We start from the raw sequence: 26601 nt of genomic DNA, 5'->3' as shown, positions 1-26601 counted from the left end.
AGAAGGGCATTCTGCAGTGCAGTGCTTGGTGATGGATGAAAGGAGCGTTTGGAGGGATAGATGGCCTCCTAAGATTTGGATCTGCTCCAAATGCTCTCTGAAGATGCCTCTTGCTTGTGGTGCCTTACATTTTAACAGGAAATACAAATTTAATCTGTACATTCTTAAGGAGCTCAAAAGCACCTGCATTGCAACCCAACTAAATCACTCGCTTATGCGAATAAATTTCACGGTAGGTGACTAAATAATGTCTGTAGTTAGCCACTGGCTAATAAATTGTTAGATTTCATTTGCCAGTGATCGAGATAAAGGCTAGGACTAAGTTTAGCACAGATACTTGCCTACACTTGAACGCTTTGACTAGGTGTCTTTACAGTGAAGCACTATTCCTATTGATTGCAATGGAAGAGAGTACAACTGACGCTCTACATGTAAATTATATTCTTTCTTGTTTTATTCGCCTGACAATATGACTGGGTTCATTTGGAATTATTTAGCCTTTAAGACTAACCGGAAGTCATTGACAGCTAGTTCCTTAGTGGGCTGGAATAATGAGAAAGTAGCATTCTCATTGGTTAGTGCTCACCTATTACTGTCCACATTTTGATTTCAGCAAATCAGTTTTAGGAAATGCAGACAACGTAATTAATATTCAGCCCATCAGCTTATCAGACATTAGCGTGTTTTATATTTTATTAGTTGAATTATTGTTTTATTCGTTTTATTGTTAATTTTTTAAAGAAACACTAAATAATGTGTCAATGTCAAGCATCACTACCAGCCCACAAGTTCTATCATAAAAAAATTCTTGATTTGATGTTAAAAGTTAAGTTGTTGTGTTTTCAAATCATCTCACATATGAATGTATCTTTGTAAAAATTACAAAGATACAATTGTTAAATATTAAAATATAAATGTAAAAAATAAATTCAAAAGCATTTATTCAAGTAGACAGTCAGAACAAATAAAGTAAGGGCAGTCAACAATATATCTTTTATATTTACATTATCAACATAATACAACATGGCAGGCTGTATAGACCCTATTGAAAAGCTATTTAATTTTTTCTCATTTTTATTTTAGTATCAACTTTGACATCTACCCAAAAATTTGACTTGGCTGTCACAGACATTAAGCCAAGGGGCTTTAGTTGCAAGGTACCAGGAGACTGCAAATCTCCCTGAATTTGTTCTTTAATTACTCAGTGTCTGTCCTCATGTGGTCTGGCATGAAGTATTCATTCTATTGTGAGCAAGACCCAGTGTGGTCATCAGGGAGATCTTTGTTTCTCATCACTCACTTGTTGTTTCACACCATGAATCACTCATTGTGCTGGTCTCAGCGGTCTCACTGACCCGTACCAAACCGATTTATCGTCAGCCATTGTTTTTATTTTTCCATCCTCCGTCAGAAAACAGAGGAATTGGCTTGAATAAACAGGATTGCATGACAAAGAGGCTGAATTTGATGTTTTAGAAGGGCCTTTGTGTTGTGCACTAAGCCATAAAGGAACTTCAAAGGTTTTAGAGTCCACGTCCACCGTTTGTCATATTCCCAGATTACGAGGGCCAATAACCTTGGCTTTGAGTGTATCTCTGGCTGTCCCATCTATATTTGTGAGGGATGGCCTGTTATATCTCTCTCTTCCTCTCTGATGACTTGATAGTACAGTATGTGCCAACGCCTCTTGAGGAGTGTTTAGTTTAATTAGTGCTGACTGTTAGATAAATGTTTGGATCAGAGAGACTGGTGCTCATGAAAAAAAAAAAAAGTGATCAAAAGGGGCCCTGCTAGTAATACGAGTCTCCCTTCATATTTGTTCCATAGATTTTTTCTGGGATAATGCAGAGATTTACATGAAGAGGAAATTGTGATCTAAGATCTGTTTGGTTCAAAGACCCGAGTTCAAATCAGGTCCCTTTGAGAAGATTATAAGTGGGAGGGATAGATCATTATCAACTAAAGTGAGCTTTTAATATGTCGTGTCATTTAGGCAGAGGAATCCATGCAGGGATGAGGGGTTTATTCTCTGATTGTACGAGCGCAAACTTGCTGAGATCCCTTGCTCCGCTTTCTCATATCTCCCCCAGTCAGCTAGTGTGATATGCTGAAATTTATGCTGCGTTGTTAAATAGTGATAGGCTCTTTACTCCTCCGCTTGTGATATTACATTATTAGGCTGGATTTTCTTACCAGTGATATAGGGCATTTATATTAAAATATATGGGGAAATGACTAGGGCTTTGTGATCTAGATAAAAAATTTTTGAAAAAGATTGTTTTTAAACCTTTTTTTTTTTACTAAAAGTAACTAGTTTCAACAGCCAAGCAGATGGGAATGTTTAATTTTAGGAATAAACTAGTAAAAATCTAGTTTAATTAATCAAGAGAGGTTTTGCAAAATGGTTTGGCTAAATTAATGATGTAATGTTTGATAGAATTTTTTTTAATATGCACTAGCAGTGTTGGGGAAAGTATAAGTAATACAAGATTGCATTGCACCATAAAAAAGGAACTAATAGCTTTTGTTCCCTTTCAGTCGCTCACGTTCGACATAACAACATTATTGGGATCACTTCAGGGAGCCCTATCATCTTCGAGTGTCTACAGAATGAGCCAATGAACATTGGCGTGCGTGAATCGCGTCAAGCGTTGCCCCGCAGCGCGGGTATAAACAGGAAGCGGGCGCACGCACACATTGTCTTTCACTTTGGAGCCGAGCTTCCTGTTCATCTCTGAACTCTACAGACTGTCCTCTGGAGATGAGGATTCGGCTGCGTTACCCCCTTTGGGGAGTGTAGCGTTGCCCAAGTCCGATCCAGAATGGGCGGCTATGCTTTCCCGGGCCGCCGAGAAGGTCGGGCTTGAGTGGAAGCCTCCACCACGTCCCGAACCTTCTCAGTTGGATGATTGGTTTCTCAGGGTGGGCCGTACTTGTTCTCAGCGTGCCACCTCGGTGCCTTTCTTCCTGGAGGTGCATGAGGAGCTCACTAGGTCGTGGTCGGCACCGTATAGTGCCAGACTACGGCCTATGGGCTCCTCCCTCCTCACCACCCTCGCGGAGCGTCCGACGGCAAGCCTAGTGCTCGTATGCTCATGTAACTTGTGCTAGGCTGGGTTCCATATGTGGTGATCCCTGCGACAATCCCATATGCGTATTCTTCTGCGATCAGGTCCCTGCGGTGAGCCCGTGTCTTTCCCTTGGCAGAGTCCGCTCTGCCGTCACTGTCTGGTGTTGCCTCCCCCTTCTTAGGCTGGAGCCACCCCAGTGACATTCCATATATTGCACTGGCACCTCCCTTCGGGCAGGATGTGGCTCCGCAGCGTCCCTCTCCCCTGGAAAGGCACGCTTTCCCATTGTTATCCAAGAGTTCCACTGTGTGGCGTATAATGGAAAGGCAGTTTGAACTCCCTCTACGCAGGCCTTCCGCCCCAGCCAGTTGGGGGTCTGAGAGTCTTGCGTTGGATGTGGCAGCAAACGTGGCGTTTTCCATGGGATCCCAATTACGTCGTCACGTCGCCGTTACGTCGAACGTGAGCGACTGAAAGGGAACGTCTCGGTTACTAATGTAACCCTCGTTCCCTGAAGGAGGGAACGGGAGACATAACGTCCTGTCGCCACCATTGATGACCATCGCTGTACGGCCGTCACGATCTTGGCTCCTCAGCGAAAAACAATGTGTGTGTGTGCCCGCTTCCTGTTTATACCTGCTCGGCAACTCACGCCAACGGTCATTGGCTCGTTCTGTAGACACTCGAAGATGATAGGGCTCCTTGAAGTGATCCCAATTACGTCGTCACATCGACGTTACATCTCCTGTTCCCTCCTTCAGGGAACGAGGGATACATTAGTAACCGAGATGTTACTTTTTATGGAAAGTAATGCATTACATTAGTTTTGCCTTACTTTTTCTCCAAAGGCCTTTTCACTCCAAAAGTGAAATGATGCAATGACACTCTTCAGCAATAAAAACAAAAAAAACTGAAACACAAATGTGACGTTTAACTAAAGTCATTTTACTGATTACTATGGTAAAATTGGAACATTAAAGATCAGCAGCAAAGACACTGGTTAATAAAGTGAGATTAAATACATAAATTATGTATTATTTAACATTTGTATTATTGCAGGGTTGCTTAATAGTTTTCATTTCACTGTTTTTATTCATTTTGAGGAATACTGAATCTGTTTTTGTGCAAGTGAGATAAATAGATGCCTACTCGCATTTAGTCTAGATTTATAATAACCATCATGTTTAGGCTACACAGCGCACACAACCCCTCTGCACCTTACTCACAATTTCTCTCAACATTGGGACAGGAGGACTTATTTGAAAAAGTAACTGATATTTTGTTGTAAATTTAAAAGTAATTTGTTACTTATTACTTGAAAAAAGTAATCTGATTACGTAACTCATGTTACTTGTAATGATACCCCCAACACTATGCATTAGTATAACATATGTAAGTATATTTATTATTTATATAGCAATATTTACCTACATATTTTTAATATGTAGGTAAATATTGCTTTATAAATATATATTTTATATTTAGAATTTTATATTTCCCATCAGTTGAATGCTTTGGATATGTATTACATCATGTGTAGCTGTCGAAGGCTGTTCCATTATCAAGGCATTATTTGATTTGCCATAGGGGTAGCCCTATACTGGCAACCTCATCCAGCTAGAGCTCTTTGTTGGATCTCTCCAAGGCTTTCATGAACCCATCCCAGCAGTAAATCTTCCTCTGCCCAGCTCCGCCACACTCTCCCAATCAATAAAACATTACTTCTCATCCTCTCGCACTGAAAATGCATTAGCTGGTCCCTCTTAAAAAGAATTCTTCTTACGTTTCGCCACTGCCTTTAAATCATTACCGAATAGGATTCGGAACTAATAGAGAATGTATTTAGATTATGTGTGGGTATGTGATTTGATGAAAACAAGTGGCAGAAAATCAGAGTATTATTATTATTTATTTATTTTGCCAATGTTGCTCCAGGCATATTAATTGTTGTCACTATGTATGAATATGAATACGTAATGAATCCAAGTTTATTATCTACAATCATGCATATTAGACCTCATTATTGGTACCAGTGTCCCCTACGTTAAATAAGAGAGAGAGCAATATGTTCTGCCTTGATGTCATTATATCAGCTCTAATAATGAATTTGAAAGGGCCTTCTGTGTGTGTTCTTGGTGACGACACACTATTGGTCCATCTGAATTGTCAGTTTAATTTAAGCGCATGCTCTCTTTGTGAGTCATGGGCTGAGTCACTTTGGTCCTCCGGGATCTACAGTCATCAATATGCATTAGCAGCACCTTGGCGATCCGCTCTCTCTTCCATGCTGAATCTGCGAATTTAGCCCTCACAGCCTAGACACTGGCAGATAAAGAGAACAATCCACGGTTTTCTTCATTACACAAGCAAACTGGATCCCATGCATAAGCAAGATCTTTAAGTTATGATCATGTAAGTCTGGTAAACCCAGAAAGTCTTGTATGATATATGTGCAGGACATGAGAAGTAACTGTCCTTAAAGGGCTTTTTACATTGAGTAAACTCCACCTGCATGAATTATGTTTAGGCTATTGCATGACCAGAAGTTCATCCTCAGAAAGTAACTCACTCACCTCATTGGTGATTTAGGGTGTGTTCACACTTGTAGTTTAGTTCTCTTGGTTCTTTTGGACGGTGATTCTGACGCCTGTACTGAGCTGTAGTGGGCAACATATAGTGCCTGTGACGAGAACCAGGTATCCTTGAGCATTCTGTCCTAAGGGTTACATCTTGTGACATCACGTTCTGTTTTTGGTTCATTTAAATGTCGTTGGTCCGTGTTGCCAGTCGAACATAGTTCGTTTGGGAGCAGTGGGTCTCGGTTAGGGCTGCGCGATTAATTGAAATAAAACCGAAATCGCGATTTGGCTGCATTTTTTGTCTTTTTCCGACTTTAAATAAAATAAATATGCACAGCATGTTTGTTAAGAGTGGCTCTGTGATCAGTAGTAAATGCTGCTCCATCTCTGAAAGGACTGCAAGTTCGAGCCTGTTATAACGTGCATTTAAAGCGTCAAACATCTTGTAATGTGAAGCGTTTATAAGCGTTGTCCAACAAAAGACAACATTTAATAACATGTATTTACTCCAAACTCAATTCATATCGTCAGTCGAGTGTTTGAAATAACTTCCTTTGTAGTTTTTTTTTCACAGTGGATGCATAAGAGGCTCATATTTCATATTAAAGAAATTATTGTCACAGATTTTTTTATCATAAATAATCATAATAATTATTATTAGTCATATTAATATACAAGCACAACATTTTGGGACAAATTATACAGCACTACAAGCACAACAAATCTGGTGTCCTTCGCAATTAGATTTTTTTCCCCAAATCATGCAGCCCTAGTCTCGGTCTTGGTCCATTTGTTTGGTGCACACCAAGGTTCTGATGGCAGCATTCACACTTATTCAAATGAACTGCACTAACAGAGCAATCACACCAGAGTTTGTTTTAATTGAACCAAAACAGCCAAGTGTGAACAGACCCTTAGACTTCTTTAGAGATCAAATACCAAACATTTTACTGAAAAGTTCTGTTTTCATTGGTTGTATATTTACATTTATGCATTTGGTCGACGCTCTTATCCAAAACAACTTGCATTGCATTCATGAATACATTTTATTAGTTGATGCATTCTCTGGTATCCAAACACAGAAACTTGACATTGATCACAGAATGCTTTGAGCTACAGGAATTGTACAGGTGCATTACTGTAAATTTCTTTTTGTTGTGTTTACATACAAACTTACAGATTAATTGACAGCTTTACCACAAATGAGACTCTCTTTGTTGATAATAAGGAGCAACTATTTGGGTGCTCCTTATTGCCAAAAGCTCAGGTCTGTTGACACCATTTCGCTGCTCAAAGGCTCAACATGTGGTGGTTGTTCAAGATGCTCCGGCTCTTTGTGGCATTACATGCTTTTTAGAGCTTCACTTGACTAAGGCAGAGGTTGTTTCATGTTGTTTTTAGTTGTGCAGAAGCCTCAAGAAACTTGTTTGGACAAATTTTTTTTTCTCTTTTCCGTGTATCTGCTGGCTGTCACAGTCTTCTAGCTTCATTCACATGACATGCTTAGCTCATTACCAGTGCAACCTATGGATATTGACCACACTGTCAGATTTCATCACTTACTGTATAGACAGGCAGTCTGAAGATTTGGTTTGAATAAATCATGGGCACTTGGGGAGTGTGAACAGAACCTTGGTGTCTAAAGCTCAAATGCATGACTACACTTTCTTTTATCCTCCTTTGAATCCCTCATGCTCTCTTACTTCCAAGTACACAGACGGGCACAGTGTGATGGTCGCATTGCCATGTGAATCATTTCTTAGAATCCTGAGGAGGTTACATCAGAAGAAGAGTGACTGTAGTGCGTGTCAGGGTTGTCACGATTATAAAAAAATAATTGTGATTTGATTTATTTATTTTGTTAAAATTTCAAAGGATTTAATGACATGAATTGCATACTAAATAAAATAATGATAAAGAACAATATTATAATTAACATTTTTAAAATATTTTTTCTACTTCAGTTGTGAAAAGTCAGTAATAACAGTATCATTGTATTTTAAAATGTAGTTTTATTGCTGTGAATTTTCAGCAGCCATTGCTCCAGTCTTCAGTGTCACATGATTCTTCAGAAATCATTCTAATATTCTGATTTGGTGCTCAAGAAACATGGTACATTTTTTCAGGATTATTTAATGAATAGAAAGTAAAAAAAACAAAAAAAAAAACAGCATTAATGTGAAACATAAAATATTGTGTAACATTATAAATGTTTTAGTGCCACTTTTGATTAAATTAATGCATCCTTGTTAAATAAAAGTATTATTTTTATCAAAATTATGTTCTTTTTTACTGCTTTTACTGACCCCAAACCTTTGAGTGGTGTGTGTTTGTATGAAAAAAAAAAGAATTTTTTTCTTCAATTCTGATATTTGGATAACAATATTTGACTTGAATTCAAAGTGCACTGTGATCACGGTTATCTTGAATAATCAGATCAAGTAATCACGATCAGGTGATTATGTAATAATCACAAAGAGTGTCTGTTTGTGTAGGATTACTAAAGACTTTCTTGTGTGTGATGTAACTTCTACTAAAAGCCCTTTTGCGTTTCAGAACATCTCCTTCGAGAGAAAACTTTCTATGCAAATGCATCAATTGAGGAGTTTGTCATTCTTTCTCAGACATGTTTTGTCATAATCGCTTGCTACAAATATAACTGTCAACAAAGAAGATAATGACTTGGATTAGCTCAGGCTTTTGTTTGGATATGAATAATCACGGGCATTTATACACTAATGCCAACCATTACACTCCATCTGTCCTTTAAGAAAAAGATCAGATTTCCTTCTCCATACTGCACTGGCATGACGTCGGAAAGCTTCTTACGTGCCATCATTGGAATCCACAGCATATGACGTCATCACTTTTAATTTCGTGACTGCTTCATTGTGGCGTGTTTCTGCTTAAACGTGGCTTTCTCCATCTCTCTGGCTCAGATTCAGGTCACTCCCTATAACACAGATGGTGCCGAGCCTCAGTGATGGATGCCGGTTCCGCAGAGCAGAGAGATGCATGTGGAAGTCTTTATCGTACCAGCCGATTGGCAGTTCATCAGAGCACTGCAGCCTCTTGCAGTTACTCATAGCCGGGCATTTCATCCTTATTCTCCTACAGCTGCTCTCTTGTCTGATACAGCTTTAAAGCAGACGCAATGTTCTCCAGTTTGCCTGTGGGGGTTAGACCTACAGAGAGAGATGGTTCATGGGAAAAATAATCTTTCCTGAGTGTGATAAATTCATGCTGCTTTTTGTCTAATCAGTGATATTTGGGTTACTTAAAGTTTCTACCAGATGGAGACCTTGAATTTAACTTTCCTACTTCACAAATCTTCTCAAAACTTTTATTATTTTATAAATTACAAATAAATAATTTAAAAATGTGTTAAAAAAAAAAATCTGTAAAATAAACACTGTTATTCTCATTTAACATACAGCACACAGTGAAAATGACACGAATATGACATATTGGGCAACTGAATATAGCACAGAATATATCGGACTTGACGATATATGGGTTGACCACTAATTTGTACATGATCAATTATTCAGTATTGGTCAAAAATACATAGCAAAATAAGAGTAATATCCAAAAACAAAGTAAATAAGTAAAATGAAATTCGAAATATATTACCATTATTGTTGTTGTTTACAATAATAATAATAATAATTGCAATATATTTCAAATTTAGTTTAATTTAACTTAGTTTAAAATATCCCCCCAAAAATTTATTTTTCACAAATAATGAACTATTGATTATGATTAAGTAGAAAAAAATATAATGTTATATCGGTAATCGTAAATAAAATATTTTGTAAAAAATATATCCATGTATGTAATAATAACAATAGTTAAACAAAATAAATTAGGAAAATTAAACCTATATTGGTATTTTTATCGTTGTTGTTATTGTTATTATTATTAGAAGAATGTTCATATCATTTAACAGACGCACACTGAAAAAAATTATTCGTTGAATTTAATAAAAAAATTTATGTTAAGTGGTTGCACACAATTGATTTTAGCTACATTTAAACAAATGCATTAAGTTGAATTAAAATAGATTTTTTTAAATTCAACGAATCATTTTTTTCAGTGCATCAACATAGAATCAATGTTATTGATTAGAAAAAAATTATAATGTTCTACAAAATAGTATCCTCTTCTAGACATACATAAACTAGTACACCCCCCCCCCCCCCCCCCCCCCCCCACACACACACACACTATCATAGATGGTAATGTTGCTTGAATATTTTTACATTTTCAGCATGATGTTGTACAACACGCAATCAAACTGACGTCGCTCGCGCTCCTGCTATGTGCCAGTGTCACCCTGGGTTTTCGTCACTGTTAGATGGTCGGAGAAGCATGGCCAGAAAATCACACTCTCTGCTGCTCTGAAAGTGTTAGGAAAATCATACACATACAGTCTCATGTTTTTATGCAGTCATAGGGATGTAAAATGACATGATTTCAATATTGAGAGACTAGTTGTTTTTTATTGTATATTTTGGCTGGTTTTGTGTGTGTTTTTTTTTGCATCTGACACTGTTCGTGGCTTATAACCCCCCCCCCCCCATATCAGACCAAAAATGAATGGATTATGCAGAATATTATATATTTAATTTAATAAACAAACTGTATAAGCAAAGAGCGAAGATCATGAATTGCTCAAGAGCTGACCACCAACTATATTTAACACTATTCAACACGGTGTTTTCATAAAATATTGCTTTGGCATCACTATCTCCCACCTTCAAAGCATCAGTTCTCTTGCCAAAAGTCTCCACCCCATTCTTAGCTTGGAAGTTGAGGAGTATACACCTTTATAACCTCAAATCTTTTTAAATGCCTTTGTTGTTAATACCTTAAGACTTTTTTGGTATGCTAGTTATTTTTGTTTGAAATCATTTATTCATTCATTCTTATTTATTTATCAATTAAATATATTTTTTTTCCAGTGTATTCTACTAGTTGGTTGTTGCACCACTAGTCAACAATCAATACTTGTCCCTTATACACTTATATTTTGGTTGAATCAGTTGACCATTCTTTGCAGTGGCTAACATAATAAAATCCTGGCTTAATATAGCTAAATGAAGAGGAAAAATTGATCACTCTGGATGATTATGTTTGTCTTTTGAGGACAATCTCCATTTAGGATGTTGGAAAGCTGGTTTAGAACCATCTGTTCTCCTGAGGGTATTTATTCGGGTTGTTAGTGTGTTTGTTAGTGTGTGACTATGAACACGTCTCTGAGTAGATCCTATTCCACTTTAAGCTCTTTGTGAGAGAACTATTTGTGCTTTTGTATCCTGGAGTTCCTCTGTTGGGGAGTATAGTGTGCATCTACTGTACAGTGTTTGCACGGTTCCATCCAAATTTGGGCTGTTAGCACTTTTTTTTTTTTTTTTGTGGTGCTCTCTCTCGCTGTTCCGATAATTCGACTTAGTCCTCACTAGTCTCTTTAGCTTCCCTCCATCATCCCTTGTTTTATTTTTTTTGGTGTCCTCTTTGAAGCGCCTGGTCCTGAGGCGACATGGGGGCGCTCCTTTATTTAATGTCTGCTTTCACGTGGTGTCTCTGAAGGAGACAAGAAGGAAAGTCTGTGCTAATTTTTCTTTTCCCTGGAGAAGCGGAACAGTAGTAGTAAGACTCGGATGGTAAGAGGTGACCGCAAGTTTAATATTGCCCCGCCGTCGTCACAGGGGGAAGGTAGTTGAAATTGGATTTGCAACAAAAGCTGATGATTACGTAAAAATATTAACGGCATGCTAATACAATTAAACGCCCTGACTTTATAAAGCCAGCAAGCAGATGTTTGTGCTATTTTTGGTTACGTTGCTGCCGTAATGAGTGAAGAGGAAGAATGATTTATGATTAGTCAGAAAAACAGCTAAATTGTGAAGAAAAAGGCAGTCTAGAGCTCGTGTTTGCTCTTGGCATGCGTGTCTATCCCCTGAAGCGCACTTTACCACAGCAAAATTGAATTGAATGACTACAAAGCCTTTAAAAGGTCCCTTGAAATGAAACGGCTTTGCTGGCATCTAAACTTCTCAGTACTGGCGGTGTTCGCGCTGGCCTAGGTTCAGGGACGTGCAGAGAGTTCCTCAGGGGCAAAAAAAGGGACATATATATATATATATATATATATATACAGTGCTATGCATAAGTTTAGACACCCATGCTAAAGTTGACTAAAAAGAGGAATAAAAAATCATCTTTTGGAAATTGAACTTAATGCCTTAATTTAAAAAAATAGGAAAAATCCAACCTTTAAGGACACCAATTTTCTTTGTGAATGAATAATATATCGTAAATAAATAAATGTTCTTCCTTAAAATACAGGGTGCATAAGTTTGGACACCCCTATGTTAAATTCCCATAGAGGCAGGCAGATTTTTATTTTTAAGTATTTTTAAGTATTTTTTTTTTAGGATACTATGCATCCTGATAAAGTTCCCTATTAAAATAGCCCCACATCATCACATAGCCTTCACCATACCTAGAGATTGGCATGGTTTTATTTCAGTTAGCCTAATAGCTAGTTTGATTTGCATTGAGAGATGATCTTATGGAAAGTACCCCATGCCAATCTCTAGGTATGGTGAAGGCTATGTGATGATGTGGGGCTATTTTAATTCCAAAGGCCAAGGGAACTTTATCAGGATGCATAGTATCCTAAAAAAAAAAAACTTAAAAATACTTAAAAATAAAAATCTGCCTGCCTCTATGGGAATTTAACATAGGGGTGTCCAAACTTATGCACCCTGTATTTTAAGGAAGAACATTTATTTATTTACGATACATTATTCATTCACAAAGAAAATTGGTGTCCTTAAAGGTTGGATTTTTCCTAATTTTTTAAATTAAGGCATTAAGTTCAATTTCCAAAAGATGATTTTTTATTCCTCTTTTTAGTCAACTTTAGCATGGGTGTCTAAACTTATGCATAGCACTGTATATATATATATATATATATATATATATAATGTTTTTGAAAGAAGCCTTTTATGCTCATCAAAAGGCTGCATTTATTTGATCTAAAATACAGAACAAACATTAATATTGTGAAATATTACTACGATTTGAAATAATTGTTTTCTATTATAATATACTTAGAACCTTTCCCAGACAGCAACATACTGTCGGCCCAGATCCGGCCCACATCTGGTACATGTAGATTCCACGCATACCAGATGTGGGCCGGATCTGGGCCAACACTATGTTGCTGGTTGATACTTTTTTCAGGATTCTTAGTTTAAAAAAAAACAGCATCTATTTAAAATAGAAATATTTTGTACCAATAAACACTACCGTTGGAACGTTTGGGGTCAGTGATTTTTAAATTTTTTTTTAAAGAAATTAATACTTTTATTCAGCAAGTATGTGCTAAATTGATTCAGCCTTTTTGAATGGAAGTTCCCCAAAACCAGAAGTGCCACCCATAATTCAAAACGCATTAAGGTCATCAAGAATAAGGTGGATATGTTTACACCAGTGCATTTTCATTTTAAAACGCATAACCTTTTAAAACGCATAACCTCACACACAAGTGACGCAACCCATAGCAACGACACCTCAGACTGACAGAAACGTAAAAATAAACGTGAATTTAGGCTACTTTAGTTTTGTACACATTGTCATTTTAATTATAATCAAATGCATTTTGTTTTATTGACCACAATATTATCATTGATATTTGTTTGAGAAGGGCACTTTTGATTAATTTTGAAAAGGGCAGGGGCTCGTGCACCCAAAGAACCCCCCCGCACGTGTATGCCTAGGTTTACCCGCTGGTTGCTCTCGCCTACGCCTCCTCTGCGGAACAGTGATCTATCTGGCTCCATAACAAGTGAAGGAGTGAGAGTCCCGCCTGTAAGCAGAAGAAAACCGCTGTTTCTTCCAGTAGCCTGTGTTTCTTTAGCAGGGCTCAACAGTAACGTTGGACCAATGGCCCCGGGGTCAGTACGTGAGAGTTGTGGGCCAATTGGCGGAACTGTCAATAGCCCTATCAGACCAGTGCTGCAATGTCACACATCTTTATTGATTATATTGTTTGTGTTTTTACTTGCAACTTAACTGTTTGGTTTTCTGTGACATATTGAATGTTATTGCTGCAAATATTTCAGATATAAACTTGTCACTATGGTATAGATGAGGTGAAATTTTTTGAGAATGACTTGCATTCATCCGGAAGATTCATTCAGAACATTTTGTGTGAAAAGGTTTATGAAAATATATATATATATTTACCTTTTTTATGTAGAAATACAATTTTGTGGTCGAAATGAAATGCTAGCAGTGGAGGTATAGCGACTAAATTCTGACTAGCAGAAAATAAAATCACTGTTGATCCCTGAGCAGTGAACGACACCGGATTACATTGTCCCGGATTCAGCCTGACAGTTCCATGGCGTATCTCTCCTGCTGGCGTACTGCAGTCACGCAAACCCTATCAGTGGGAGGCGGAGAGAGGTGCAAGCTACATGCAGACAGATGTCAGCCTCTCTGCGGGCTCCAGGCATCAGAGCGCCCGCTTCCGGCTGCGGTGCGGCACCCAGGCTCAAGAAATGTTCAAGCCCTTGGGCTAGTGATTCAGTTTCAGCTGATTACACCCATTCCCAAAGAGAAACATTTTCTATCTCTCATTCTTCACCTTTACTTTAGTGCTAGCTAAAGAAAGGATTCCTCATGCCTGAGTTGATGACTTGCGCTCTTTTCCCCGTTTAGTTCAGTTTCTCTGTGGAATGGAAAGAAAGAATCATTGACCATTGGTTTCATCGACACCTGTAGACTGTGAATTACATCTTCACACTGTGGAAATATGATATTGGTTGGGTAACACTTTAGAATACCGTTCCATCATTAATGAATAACTACACAGAAAATGAATGAGTAACACAATAGTAACCGCTAACTAATAACTAAAAAACGTAAATCACAAAGACTCTTCACCGGTTTATAATGACTGAATTGGCAGTTACATACATGAACTGAAATTTGTTTCTGACAGAGGTGATGTTTAAGTCTGTCACTAGTGTGACTGTGTAAATGGTAAGGTGCTCCTCAGGGCTCCTCATGGATGAGTGAGTCTGGTCTCCAGTGGCAGCACTATAAAGGCTCTGTTAATGGCTGGAGCTTTAGTGAGAGGCTGCAGTGCTGCACTACACGTGTGCTCTTGTACTTTTCCTGTAGTGGCTCTTCTTTTGTTTTTATGGGTTATTCTAAACCCTTACAAATACATCCTGGGTTATGTTGTTTCGTGTTTCACACCGTTTACATTTTACCCTTGCTATTTTACACTATTCGAACGCATTTAACCACATACACTACGAAAGCAATCCGGTCTAATGCATTTTCGACTACCTCTGGAAGTTGTCAAAAATTGACAAGCTTAAAACGTTTTAGACCCCGTTTACACCTGTATTCGGGGTCATCCATTTGACTCAGTTTTCTCAGTTGGCAGGTGTGAAACTAATTAATTTTGGAGCATGCCCTGACTTGTATTCATGTGTTTTCATGTTCAACAGTTTCACATTTCGAATGAAGGAGACCAATTAAAGAGCTTGATGTAATGAGTCGCTAACACTCTTTCTGCCTGGGTTTTGCTGCTGTACAGTTATGGCTGCACGATTATGATTAAACTGATAATCATGATTTTGGTGAGTGCTTTGCAATTTGCCTTCACGTTAGATATTTTAAGAGAAGCAATTCAGTTGCAGATAAGACAAACCACAGATCTAGATTGCTCCACAAATGCTAATTTGTGCAGATCGCAAAAAAAAAAACGATACCATTTTCATCTTTGATATTGCCAAACACTGCAAAAAGACGGTGGCGAAGTAGTTTTCTGATTTACATTATAAACACTGGTAAAACCTTGAAAAAGCTTATAATCTAAAAAACTAAAACGGTGAAATTCCTATTATTAATTCCTAATATTAAAACATTTTTACCTTGTATTGTAGCACAGAGGTTGCATAAGTGCATTTATTTACTAACCATGATCGCAAACAGCACATAAGGAACACATTACTGACTGTATACACTTTCATTCAAGCAGAATTTCACAATGAACATCGCTAAACTCCAACATGCTGTGTTTTCAGATTATCCGTGCTTTTTGCAGCGCTGGTTGACAGGTTGGGAAGATAAGTAATACACTGGGCTGAAACCGTATCCTTTTAAGACAGGGGTCTTCAATGTTTTTCAGGGCAAGGACTCCCCTTAGGCGACCCCTGATACAAAATGTGTCAAACAGCTACATATTAAGCATATAGCCTTCGATATTAAATGAAACCAACCATAATATCATAGTTATATTAGTAAATGTCACTTCTGAAATTTTGCAGCATGTAATTGGCTGTCGGTCTTCTTAGCAGCATGGAAAAACAAAACTTTTATTCAGTGGATTGATTGTATACACTATAGCCTCAGAAGAGCGCAAATAACACTGCCTTTGTAGCAGACTTCAAGTGGTAACCACAGGACACCATGGAAACACGACCACACAACGCGAATGTTTAAAGGAGAAGCGATCCAGTTTCCGTAGGTGTCCCACTAATTAAGGCCCCACATACAACAATTGATAGGAACTCTTGATCGGAACCATTGAAAATAGTACATTGAAAACAAGTTTTGCTGAAGTTAACAGTTTATACTACATTTCTTATTACACATAAAAAAAATAAAAAAAATAAAACTCAAATGCCTAAATTGGCCGGCTACACCTTCATTAATCACTAAAAACATGTCACTAATCTTAGTTCATCGCAAAGTTTCGTTATAATCAATGAAGCTGTCTACACTGCACAATGAATCTCTTACTTAGTACTGACTAAATTAAACACCCCTGACCATAAATGGCTACATTTCTCGACACTGCGTAGAGTGCAAACATAAATACACACTGGAGTGTATGCCAGATCTGTTTCGCCAATATATTATTACAGTGTCAACTGAGGGTTGTCTTGCCTTCGTTTGAGGGTGCATTTAAAATTTTTTTTAACAACAAATATTTGTCATCAAATATGAATTGGCAGACCTCCTGCAGTACCATTGTGGACCCCCTGTTTAATGATATTGAAAAATCAAGTTTTTAGTGTAAATTCATCAGTCAACACCATTTCTGAGTATTTTTCAACAGTCTCAAAACCTGTTATTAAATCGTCCCTGTTCTCTACGTCACAAAAATGTAACCAATCCTTTCAATGTCCTTGTAGTATATTTTTCTGTTGATATGAAAAATTAGATACATTTAGCAATATAGAGGGTGAATTATGTATATAATAAATATGCCTTTCTCCACTGAAGTTCTAAGTTGTTCAGAGCGTTTCTAAGGATACTGATTTTTAAAAGGCAGCTGTCTGACTCTGAGATGCAGAACAGGAATATGGTTTGTGTAACATTAGCAACACATTATTAGCCATTTGATAACGTAGTTAAGCTGAAGGCTAATGATATTAATTGCCATTATGTGTCTGATGTAGAGAGCGATACATAAAACGCATTACCATTCTGACACATCGACTTGAAAACGAACCTGTATAATTAGCTTTTCCTCTTCTTCTGAATCAGTTTCTGGTTCAAATTAAACCAGTATTTCCACTTGCCATTTGTGTAGCATTTACTACAATATAGTTGACTGAGTGGATCAGGTATTCTGAACTTTTGTGATTGAGTGGAAGTGGGGCTAATTTGCATATTCATGCATCTGCATATCGTTAGCCTCATAGCATAATTGCCTAAGTAATATATTTTTTAAAATGACTTAGGCAATTATGCTATGAGGCTAACGATATACTAAATGAAGAAAGGGTGTAGATTAATGTTCAAGCTATTTTAAAGCATGAATAAATAATTTTCACAGATCAAAGATGAGTTTTAAGTGATCAAATTACAGATGACATGGGGACTTTAAGAGAAATCTCTGTTTTGCTGAACTGTTTTGGAAAAAAAACTCTCCTGTTTGCTCTGTGAAATAAGAAAAATAGAATCCTGGGGATTTTTATATGGAGACCCAAGAGAGGTGAAGATCAGGGATCATGAGAGGCTACAAGCTCATCCATCTCTCTCACTCTCTCTCTTTGTAGAATCCCAGTGCCCTCTGTGTGGTTGCCAAGGTATCTCCACGGCTGTGGATCCTGGCAGTGTGGAACTGGAACTCTGCCATTTAACGGAATTAAAAGGGGATTTAGGGAAATGCGTGTGTGTGTTTGGGGGGATTGGTGGCCAGCAGAACTGGGAGGTATGGAGGCGGGGCTTTGCGGTGGCCACACAGTGCACCAGAGTGTTACGTAACATGTTTACTAACACACTAGCCAGGAGGCGATTACTTCCCATAGTTCATCCTGACCTGGTCTGATTGATAGCAGCTCTCAATTGGTTCCCGAGCGTCTGATTGTTGCTAAGTTAATGAAACGGTCCTATTCGCCCAGCTCCAGAGGACACAGCCTTTTCAGAGCTGTTGGTCTTGTGCATGTTATTAGGAGCCGTATTGGGCTGAGCTTATTTGGATAATCAGAAAGGCCCTCTACTCTCTCTCTCTCTCTCTCTCTCTCTCTCTCTCATTAGTTCACTCTCTCTCTTTATCCCTCTCTTCGTAATTGTTGGCTGTGTTGTGCTGTTCTCTGCAGTGCATTATATAAATGCATAAACCCTCTGGTGCAATGGTTGCACAGTGCCAGCTAGTGTATGACAGTATCGGTCGGGGCATCGACCGGCACGTTGTTTGGGGGGTGGGGGTTGGACTGAGCTGTTGTCATGGCAGCCTGTGACTCACAATTGTACCCCGTGCTACTCAGGTCACATGACTCCAACCGTGAATAACTCCTTCACCGACCTCAGCAGTGCCGCCCACTGAGAATGAGTGTTCACACCTGTTTTATGGAGAACAAGACACACATGCATGTGAAGCAGCATATCATGCTTCATTTTTTAGGTATTTTATTTGCAGTTAATTGATTAGCATTAATACAATTAAGGTGCATATAGCGGACTTCATCTACCATGTGCAACTTTTTCATTATATAAATAAATTATTTGTTTTAAATAATGAAAAAATATAGCATTATGCACATGGTATTTGGAGTTCACCACATATTTTTTTAAAGGTACACCATGTCATTTTTGGCCCTCTAGTGCAGGGGTTCCCAAACTTTTTCATTCGAGGACCCACCTAGACAAGTATAATCAATCTCAAGACCCACTTGCACTGGTGCTACCAACTTTCTCAGTTAGTCGCACCAGCATGATTTGGTCGCACATTTTTTTTTTTTTTTTTTTTTTTTTTTTGCTACATGCCATGGGATTAATCAATGCATGCTGATGATCTTAATCTGTATACCCTAGTTTTGCACTGATGTAAAAAGACTGACAGTGACAAGACCTCATGTTAGCAAAATATTTTAAACTTTTAATTCTTAAAAAAACAACAACAACAAAAAAACATGAATGTTCTTTAATGTTTGATTATAATTTTACCGTCTTCACATAGGGATGGGAAATGACAAGATTTTATCAATAAAAATAATGCCACTGACAATTCTGATTGTCGATCCGATTCTTTAACGATTCTCTTATCGATTCTTGATAGCACTGTGTGGAAAAATTTCATATGCTTTTCAAAAAAAACAAGGGGTTTTATTTATTTTAAAGCTTAAGCTTGAGTAAGCAAACTGTACTTTTTATGTAATGTAATAAATAGAACCTTATTGTAAAGTGTTACTGATTATACACCGATTCATACGTCTCCTGAGTTCACTGTTGGAAAGATCAGTTGTTTTAACCATTCATTAAAATGAATCGGTTCAAAGGAGTCATTAGTTCGCGAATTGGACGTGTGCATGTGCGCGTTGTGTGATTATCCCAGCAGTTAGGACATGGACATCCAAGATTTCTGTCAACACAGAAAACATTTCATCACTGGATTTTTTTTTTCGTTTAATTAAAGTGTTGTTTTATGTCAGCTGAATGTCTGGGACGCTTTTCAGAGAAGCTAAGGCAACTTATTTAGCACAATTCACACCCAGCAGTAATTCAGGAAAAAAAAAATCTCCGAATGCTCCACATGAAACTTTGGTCTTCCGACCTTTTACCACCATGTTGATTTATTTTGATTAATATGTGCGAGGGAGAGAGAGAGAGCAAGACAGCGCTTAGTTTGAAGACGGTGAAGTCTTGTTATGTTTACACTTTCGCCTGGCTCCGAAGAGAGAGAGAGAGAGCGCGCGCGCGACCGAGTCTCTCTCTCTCTGCTCGACGTTCTTTCAGTTAAACATGCGCTGTGACAAGCGCAGCAGTTCATCTAATTACTCACCGATCAAATAAGATTTTGGCGGGACAAAAATTCACTTTGGCGGGCGCTAAAACTCACTTAAGAGTCGTTTGGTCATTAATCGGACTGGTTTTGTTTCACTCATCGTAACGTAAATTTAGCTGCAGCTAAGTGCCTTTGTGCGACCCACCTTTTCTCACTGTGCGACCCACAAGTGGGTCGCGACCCACAGTTTGAAAACCACTGCTCTAGTGCATGCATTTTGCAAAAGAACATTGTTTTGGTTGTGCTTCGGTTCTGCATGAATGTGTGGATGAATATGGTTATCCTACTTCTCAGAAAACATTTACTTCTAGGCTTTAAAAATATAACAGGTTTAGATGGAAAGGATCTCAAACTAATTAGCTGAAGATGTTACTGTAGTTACACCCATTAATAGACATGGTAGGCTACTTCCTTGAAAATTAATTCCGGAACAGCACTACAACAACCATAATGAAATGACTCTTCACAATAGATAATGCTTTACAATGTAGTAGTGGCACCGTGTCAACTTTTCTCATTCGTTGTGACAACTAACCACTCCCGCACGCATCAAAGTAACCAGAGCTACACTTAAAATAGGCTTACCATAGTGAATCAGGGTAAGACAAAAAACGTTTTGGAAGAAGGATTGATGAGGAATTGACATTTACATGATGTACCTTTCAAATATTTATTATTTAAATGTATTATTTAAAAATAAAAATAAAACTTCCTTTAAATGTTGCTCTAGTCTACTCTGTTTTAATAGATTTAAGCTATTTAGCATGAGTTTAATTTGCCATTAACCTTCTGGGGTCTGAGCTGTTTTCTGGGCCCTGGAGGTGTTCTGACATGCTCTGACATTTGTGGTTATTTCTGTTACTTGTGACATTTTCATGGCTAAAGTCTGATTACACTGTATTCAGCACAAACTCTGCTACAATAATATATCAGCAGAATGTGTGTAAAAGTTTGTAGTTTTGAGATAATGACATTTATGCGTGGTTTGTGAAAATACAAAAAAAAATTGTCACTGAAATAAGGTCATGAAACCCATACTGATTATTTCTTCACAAGACTTTTGAAAATTGTATGACGTAGCCTAGAATATTTGCTCTAAAATTATGTGAAAATCACCCTGACTGCTCATTCAGAGAAGACAATATATTGATTTAAAATTTTTACGACGTGTTTTGTGTGATAAAGCTTTATGCGGGAGGGGCGGATCACCTCATTAATGCATGACTCTAAAATAAAAATGTGTAGAAAATATATATACAACTCTTTTTTTCATTACTTTGTGGATCATTAAATATTTGTGGATATTTTCATATTTTTTTAAACTTTTTTAAATCATAATTAAAATAACTATTTATGTTTTCCTCTTCCTAGATGTATTACAGTACAGTTGTATACAAATTATGAGGAAATCATCAATACGGAAGTTATTTAAATATTTTGCAAAAAATATTAAATATATGACCAAAAAGTAATGTCCAAAATATTTATTGATCCACAAAGTGATATTTTACTGAACGGTCCCATCTATATTTTCTATATACATTATTATTAATTGAAATATATTAACAGCAAATTAAACTAATTCAATTTAAGCTAAACAACATGTATTGCAATTCAGTAAAATAAGAGTGCTACTTGAACTAGTCATGCTAAACATAAAATAATACTTTATGAATCACTATATATTTTGGTATATCACTTTTTGCTTATATTTAAGTCAATAAAGGACACAGCTTAAATACATTGCATGACGCTACACTGTCCTCTGTTGAGCAACAACATTATGGTCAGGTGGGATAATGCAGGGAAACCGATTTACCTGTTGTTAGACCACACTAAATAGCTTGACAAGACACGTTTTCTGTCCTGTGTTGACATATTTCCTTGTGTTGTGTTAGAAAACTATCACTGTTTTGAAATTGTTGAGCTTAATTTATTAAATGACCAATGTCATTGAATCGATCAGTAGTTGATCATGAACATCCCTGACCTTGATTATGAAGAGCGGGAACCCCACGTAACACCTGCCTCAGGTCTGTCACACACTGTTCTTCCACATCAGAATATCCCTCTCCATGCCTCTGCCTCAGGAAAACAGGACATACTGCAGGGCTGGACCATGTGGACAGACTGTGTATTGTGGGTGTGTATTTATGTAGTAGTGGGAATAGGACATGCCTCCAACCAGGCAGGAGAGCTCTGTGATGCAAGCTGTGTCTCTGCAGTGCTGCTGTCTTTCCTCTCCCATTTCCCTCCCTCTTTACCTTCCTCTCTCACTTGCTTTCTACTGGTTGGAAAGGGGAGAGGATGAGGGTATGAAACATATGATGGTACAAATTTGTTAGAGTGGAGATTTTGCATCTATACCTAAGTTGATATATTTGCATGGCAATCGGTGTGCAGGACGGCTTTACTGTGTGTACTGTACATATGAGAGGGGTAAAAATACATAAAGTACTGTGAAAATAGGTAGTTGACAAATAACCTGGCCATAAACCACAATAAAGATTTTAGGTTCAAATGTACATTTTTCAATCAAAGTTTTGAGTCAACAAATTTATTAACTCATATTTTAAAATAATTTTAAATTGTGCTGTGGTGGTACAAATACATTTTTAAAAGTACAAATATTACATGTAGTCTCAATAAAATATAAAGAAAATACAATTATAATAATTATGCACTTGTTTTTACTGTATTTTTGATCAACTAAATGCATCCTTGGTCTACATAAGATTCTTTCTTGTACTGATTAGAGACAATTCATTTGTTTTATGATCTTATATTTTGGATTGCATCCATCAAGTTATAAAAAAAAGACGAAAATATACAAATGAAATAAATATTGTACAAATAAAAAGCATTTTATTTTCTTGGATTATCCAAAATAGTGTCAATCAGTGGAGAGATAGATATAAACAGAGGGGAGACACAGAATCCAAAAAGTAATTTACCATATTAATTTTCTTTTGTATAAATTATAAGGAAAGTAGAACCTTTTTTTTTTTTTTTTTTTAATCTGTTAAAGTTTAAAAATGTTCAAACAGGTTTCCCACTCCGACTCCCCCTCCTTTTCTATGCAGATTAAAATCAGAAAGAGGTTTTTTTTTTTTTTTTTTTTTTTATAAAAGGAAAGTTTTTGAGTGTAAATTATTATTTCTGTTTTTCAGACCAGCTGGGCTAAGAGAGAACACATTGCAGAGGCTCAGAAGTGAAGATCAGTCAGCGGACAGAAAGTGGACACAGCTTCGTGAGGACAGTGTCTCGGACCACAGACATAGACACAAGCACTTACTCTAACAAACACTGCAACAGTCACACAGCTGCTTTTAACCAGGCCAGTATTTGCGTTTGACCCCACTTTACCATCTCAGGTGCAGGAAGGCGTTTAGACAGACAGACATTAGTGAGATTCACCCGCCCCCCCTCGAGAGAAAACATCACTATTACATTCACACCTGTTGGCAGATTCCTTCATTATAAATTTTGTTTTGTACTCACTGACCAAACACCCATCTCTGACCCACATATTCCTCTCTCATGGGAGTAACATAGAGAACAGCCCAGCGAAGGCACTCTCTGCTCACTCTCTCTCATTCATTCACACACACACGCACACACACACACACTCATCTGCACTGTATTCAGGATGCCCTCCTCCTCCAGCGTGATTAGCTGGCGAAGGATGTGGCTCTTGTGGTGATTGGAGGGGGGAGTGAAGCGGAGCTGGACCCATGTCGTGGAAGCGGAACTACTTTGCGTCAGGCAGCAGTGGGCTGCAGGGGATGTTTACCCCACGCACCATGACCTCCATCGCACCCAGCAAAGGCCTGAGCAATGAGCCGGGTCAGAACAGCTGCTTCCTAAACAGTGCGCTACAGGTAGGATGGAAATTTGCCTTATGACATTAATGTGTTATACTTTACAGATGCTGTTCACACAGGGTCCAAATTTAACATGCCAAGTGACAAATGCAAGTAAAAAATTGTCTTTGAAGAAACTGTTGGCTTGTGGTTTTCTATTAGGAAAACCTGGAAATATCAGGGAATTTTAAAAAGTTATGGAAAAGAAAAAAAAAACATGGAAAAAACACACCTTTCTATAGTGAATATACATTTGTCAAAATCAAATTATCAATTTTTTTTTTTTATTGACTATATTGACATTCTGTAAATATTTATTGAAAACATGTCTATAAAAAAAAAAAAACTTTGATTAAAAATACAGTACAATCAGTAATATTGTGAAATAATATTACAATTTAAAATAAAATATTATTTATATAGTTTAGATAAATGAATAAATGATTGTATGTTATATATAAATATATTTATAAAATGTAATTTATTCCTGTGATGGCAAAGCTGAATTTTCAGCATCATTACTCCAGTCTTCAGAAATCATTCTAATATGCTGATTTGGTGCTTAAGAAACATTTGTTATTATCAATGTTGAAAACTGTTTCATATTTTTGTGGGAACCGTGATACATCGTTCGCAGGATTTTTTGATGAATAGAAAGTTTAAAATAGCAAAACGTGTATATTGTCGTTTGTGTACGACGCTGCATGTGACATAATGACGTTTGTTCTGTTTGTCACAAAAACTAATACCTTTGTCAAAAGGACACTAAATACACACTACATATCCCAATTTCTCAATTCACTCACCTTTTGGCAGTTATCAAAAATAGTTAGGAAAAAGTTTCTTCTGGGCCTTGTGTGAACAGCACAGAACACATGTGATTGCTCAAAGAGAAGTTGTTGCGCGGCTGAAGCGGTATTTAGTATGCTGGGATAGTTGTAGAGTTCATTCAGAGTATTCTGGATTTCTCTCTTGTTTCTCTCTCTCCCATTTTATCCTTTTCATGCGCCTGTATCTGATGTCACTGTTAGTCTATGCCGGTCCCAGTTTAGCAGAGCTTTATCTGGGTCTTCCGTGTAGGCTGTCCTCACTTACACCAATATGTCTGGCCAAACAGTCTGTCTGCTCATAAATTAAACATTCCTCTGTGTTACCTACCCAACATAGCCTTGAAAAATGTCTCTGAAAGCCATTTGACTGCTTTCATAAGGGATATTCAAAACTTTATTCCATACTTTTATAATAGACTAGTCAGTAGAACTTTTTTTTTCTATATATATATATACCGTGCTATGTATAAGTTTAGACACCCATGCATAGTATCCTGGATCCATGAAGTAACTGGCCTTTAAAAATAAAAATCTGCCTGCCTCTATGGGAATTTAACATAGGGGTGTCCAGACTTATGTATTTTAAGGAAGAACATTTATTTATTTACGATACATTATTCATTCACAAAGAAAATTGGTGTCCTTAAAGGTTGGATTTTTCCAAATTTTTTTAATTAAGGCATTAAGTTCAATTTCCAAAAGATGATTTTTTATTCCTCTTTTTAGTCAACTTTAGCATGGGTGTCTAAACTTATGCATAGCACTGTATATATACATACACACCGATTACGCCATTACATTACATGTCAACAGCAGGTCCACCAGTCCACATATATTACAGGGATTGTGAATTAAAAAAGTGACGTTAATACAGGTTCTGTTGGTCCTATGAATCACCCGTCGTTCGAGCTAGTGTTGCCAAGTTCGCGGTCCATCTGAGTTTAAGCGTGGAGCGCAAGTCATCTTTTCCACTTAACTGCAAGTTACAGGACGAAATATACATGATTGAACATCAGAAGGTATGTCGAAAGAAACAGTGCAATTTACTAAAATGTATCATCTCTTATGTAATCACTCAATCAGGGTAAGAAAGACAGCAATAAAACATCTTCTGAACAATGACACTTAGGCTACGTTTACACGGAAACGATCTGAAGAGAAAACGCAAAAGTGGCGTTGCGTTATCACTTTTTTATTCTGCGTTTAGACGAGCGTTTTGGGGGGGAAATCTGCGTGCATATGGTGACGCAAAAGTGTGTGAAACTCGATGTAGTATGCACTCCAGGCGGCTAGGTGGCAATGGACCGGTGATCGGTGCCTTGTCTAGCATAGGCTACTTTTGCGTTTTTACCGTTTAGACGGGGACGCGACGGTGGAGCGTTTTTAAGATTTCCACTCTGGAGGGTGGTTTCACTTTTTTGCGTTTTTAAGCCCCAAAAACGCCGTCGCCGTCTAAACGAAAGGCACATCTGATAAAATATTTTTACGTTTTCACCCGCGAGCGTCCTCGTGTAAACGGGGCCTTAATGTTTCATTTACCTCAGGAAAGTTATCCAGTGTTCACAGTTTATTAGTTAGCTAAAAAAAAAAAAAACGGTGTTTATGAAAACTACCTAATGTGCAATTAAAATGTTTGTATATAACTCAGTTGTTATTTGAGTGTGATTATTATATCTGAAAATAAATAGCAGTTGAATATTTTAGCTCTGTTGATAATTTTAACCTTTACAATTGTAGTAATGTACCATATGAGAGGGTTCCCTGTATAGTTTAGAGTATTAGTTTGGAGAGTTTTTTACTTAAACATGTAAGCCTATCTGAAATATTTACAAATGAATCAATATTGAATCAATTGTGTAATACTGTATACTGTGGTATTTTCTGACACAATTATTGTTCTGTCTATACTGTAGCTTAAGCATTCAACAGCAT

The 26601-nt window shown here is 37.4% G+C and overlaps 1 protein-coding gene across 5 annotated transcripts in view; it reads left to right on the top strand.

The window, feature by feature from the left end:
* usp54b (ubiquitin specific peptidase 54b) overlaps positions 1-26601 on the top strand; it is a 110742-nt gene that overhangs the window by 22838 nt on the left and 61303 nt on the right. For 4 of the 5 annotated variants that reach the window (XM_084433599.1, XM_084433595.1, XM_084433596.1 and 1 more), the window contains exon 2: positions 23147-23857. The exons of the other annotated variant lie outside the window; for it this stretch is intronic. In XM_084433599.1, coding sequence (XP_084289725.1) covers positions 23711-23857 — 147 coding nt within the window. In that variant the 5' untranslated portion in view covers positions 23147-23710. The remainder of the gene's footprint in view (positions 1-23146; positions 23858-26601) is intronic. 5 annotated transcript variants of the gene reach the window in all.

Source organism: Rutilus rutilus, assembly GCF_951802725.1.
Source record: "Rutilus rutilus genome assembly, chromosome: 16".
Taxonomy (NCBI): Eukaryota; Metazoa; Chordata; class Actinopteri; order Cypriniformes; family Leuciscidae; genus Rutilus; species Rutilus rutilus.
Note: the sequence above shows the minus strand (reverse complement) of the source record. Positions and strands in the feature narration are given on the sequence as shown.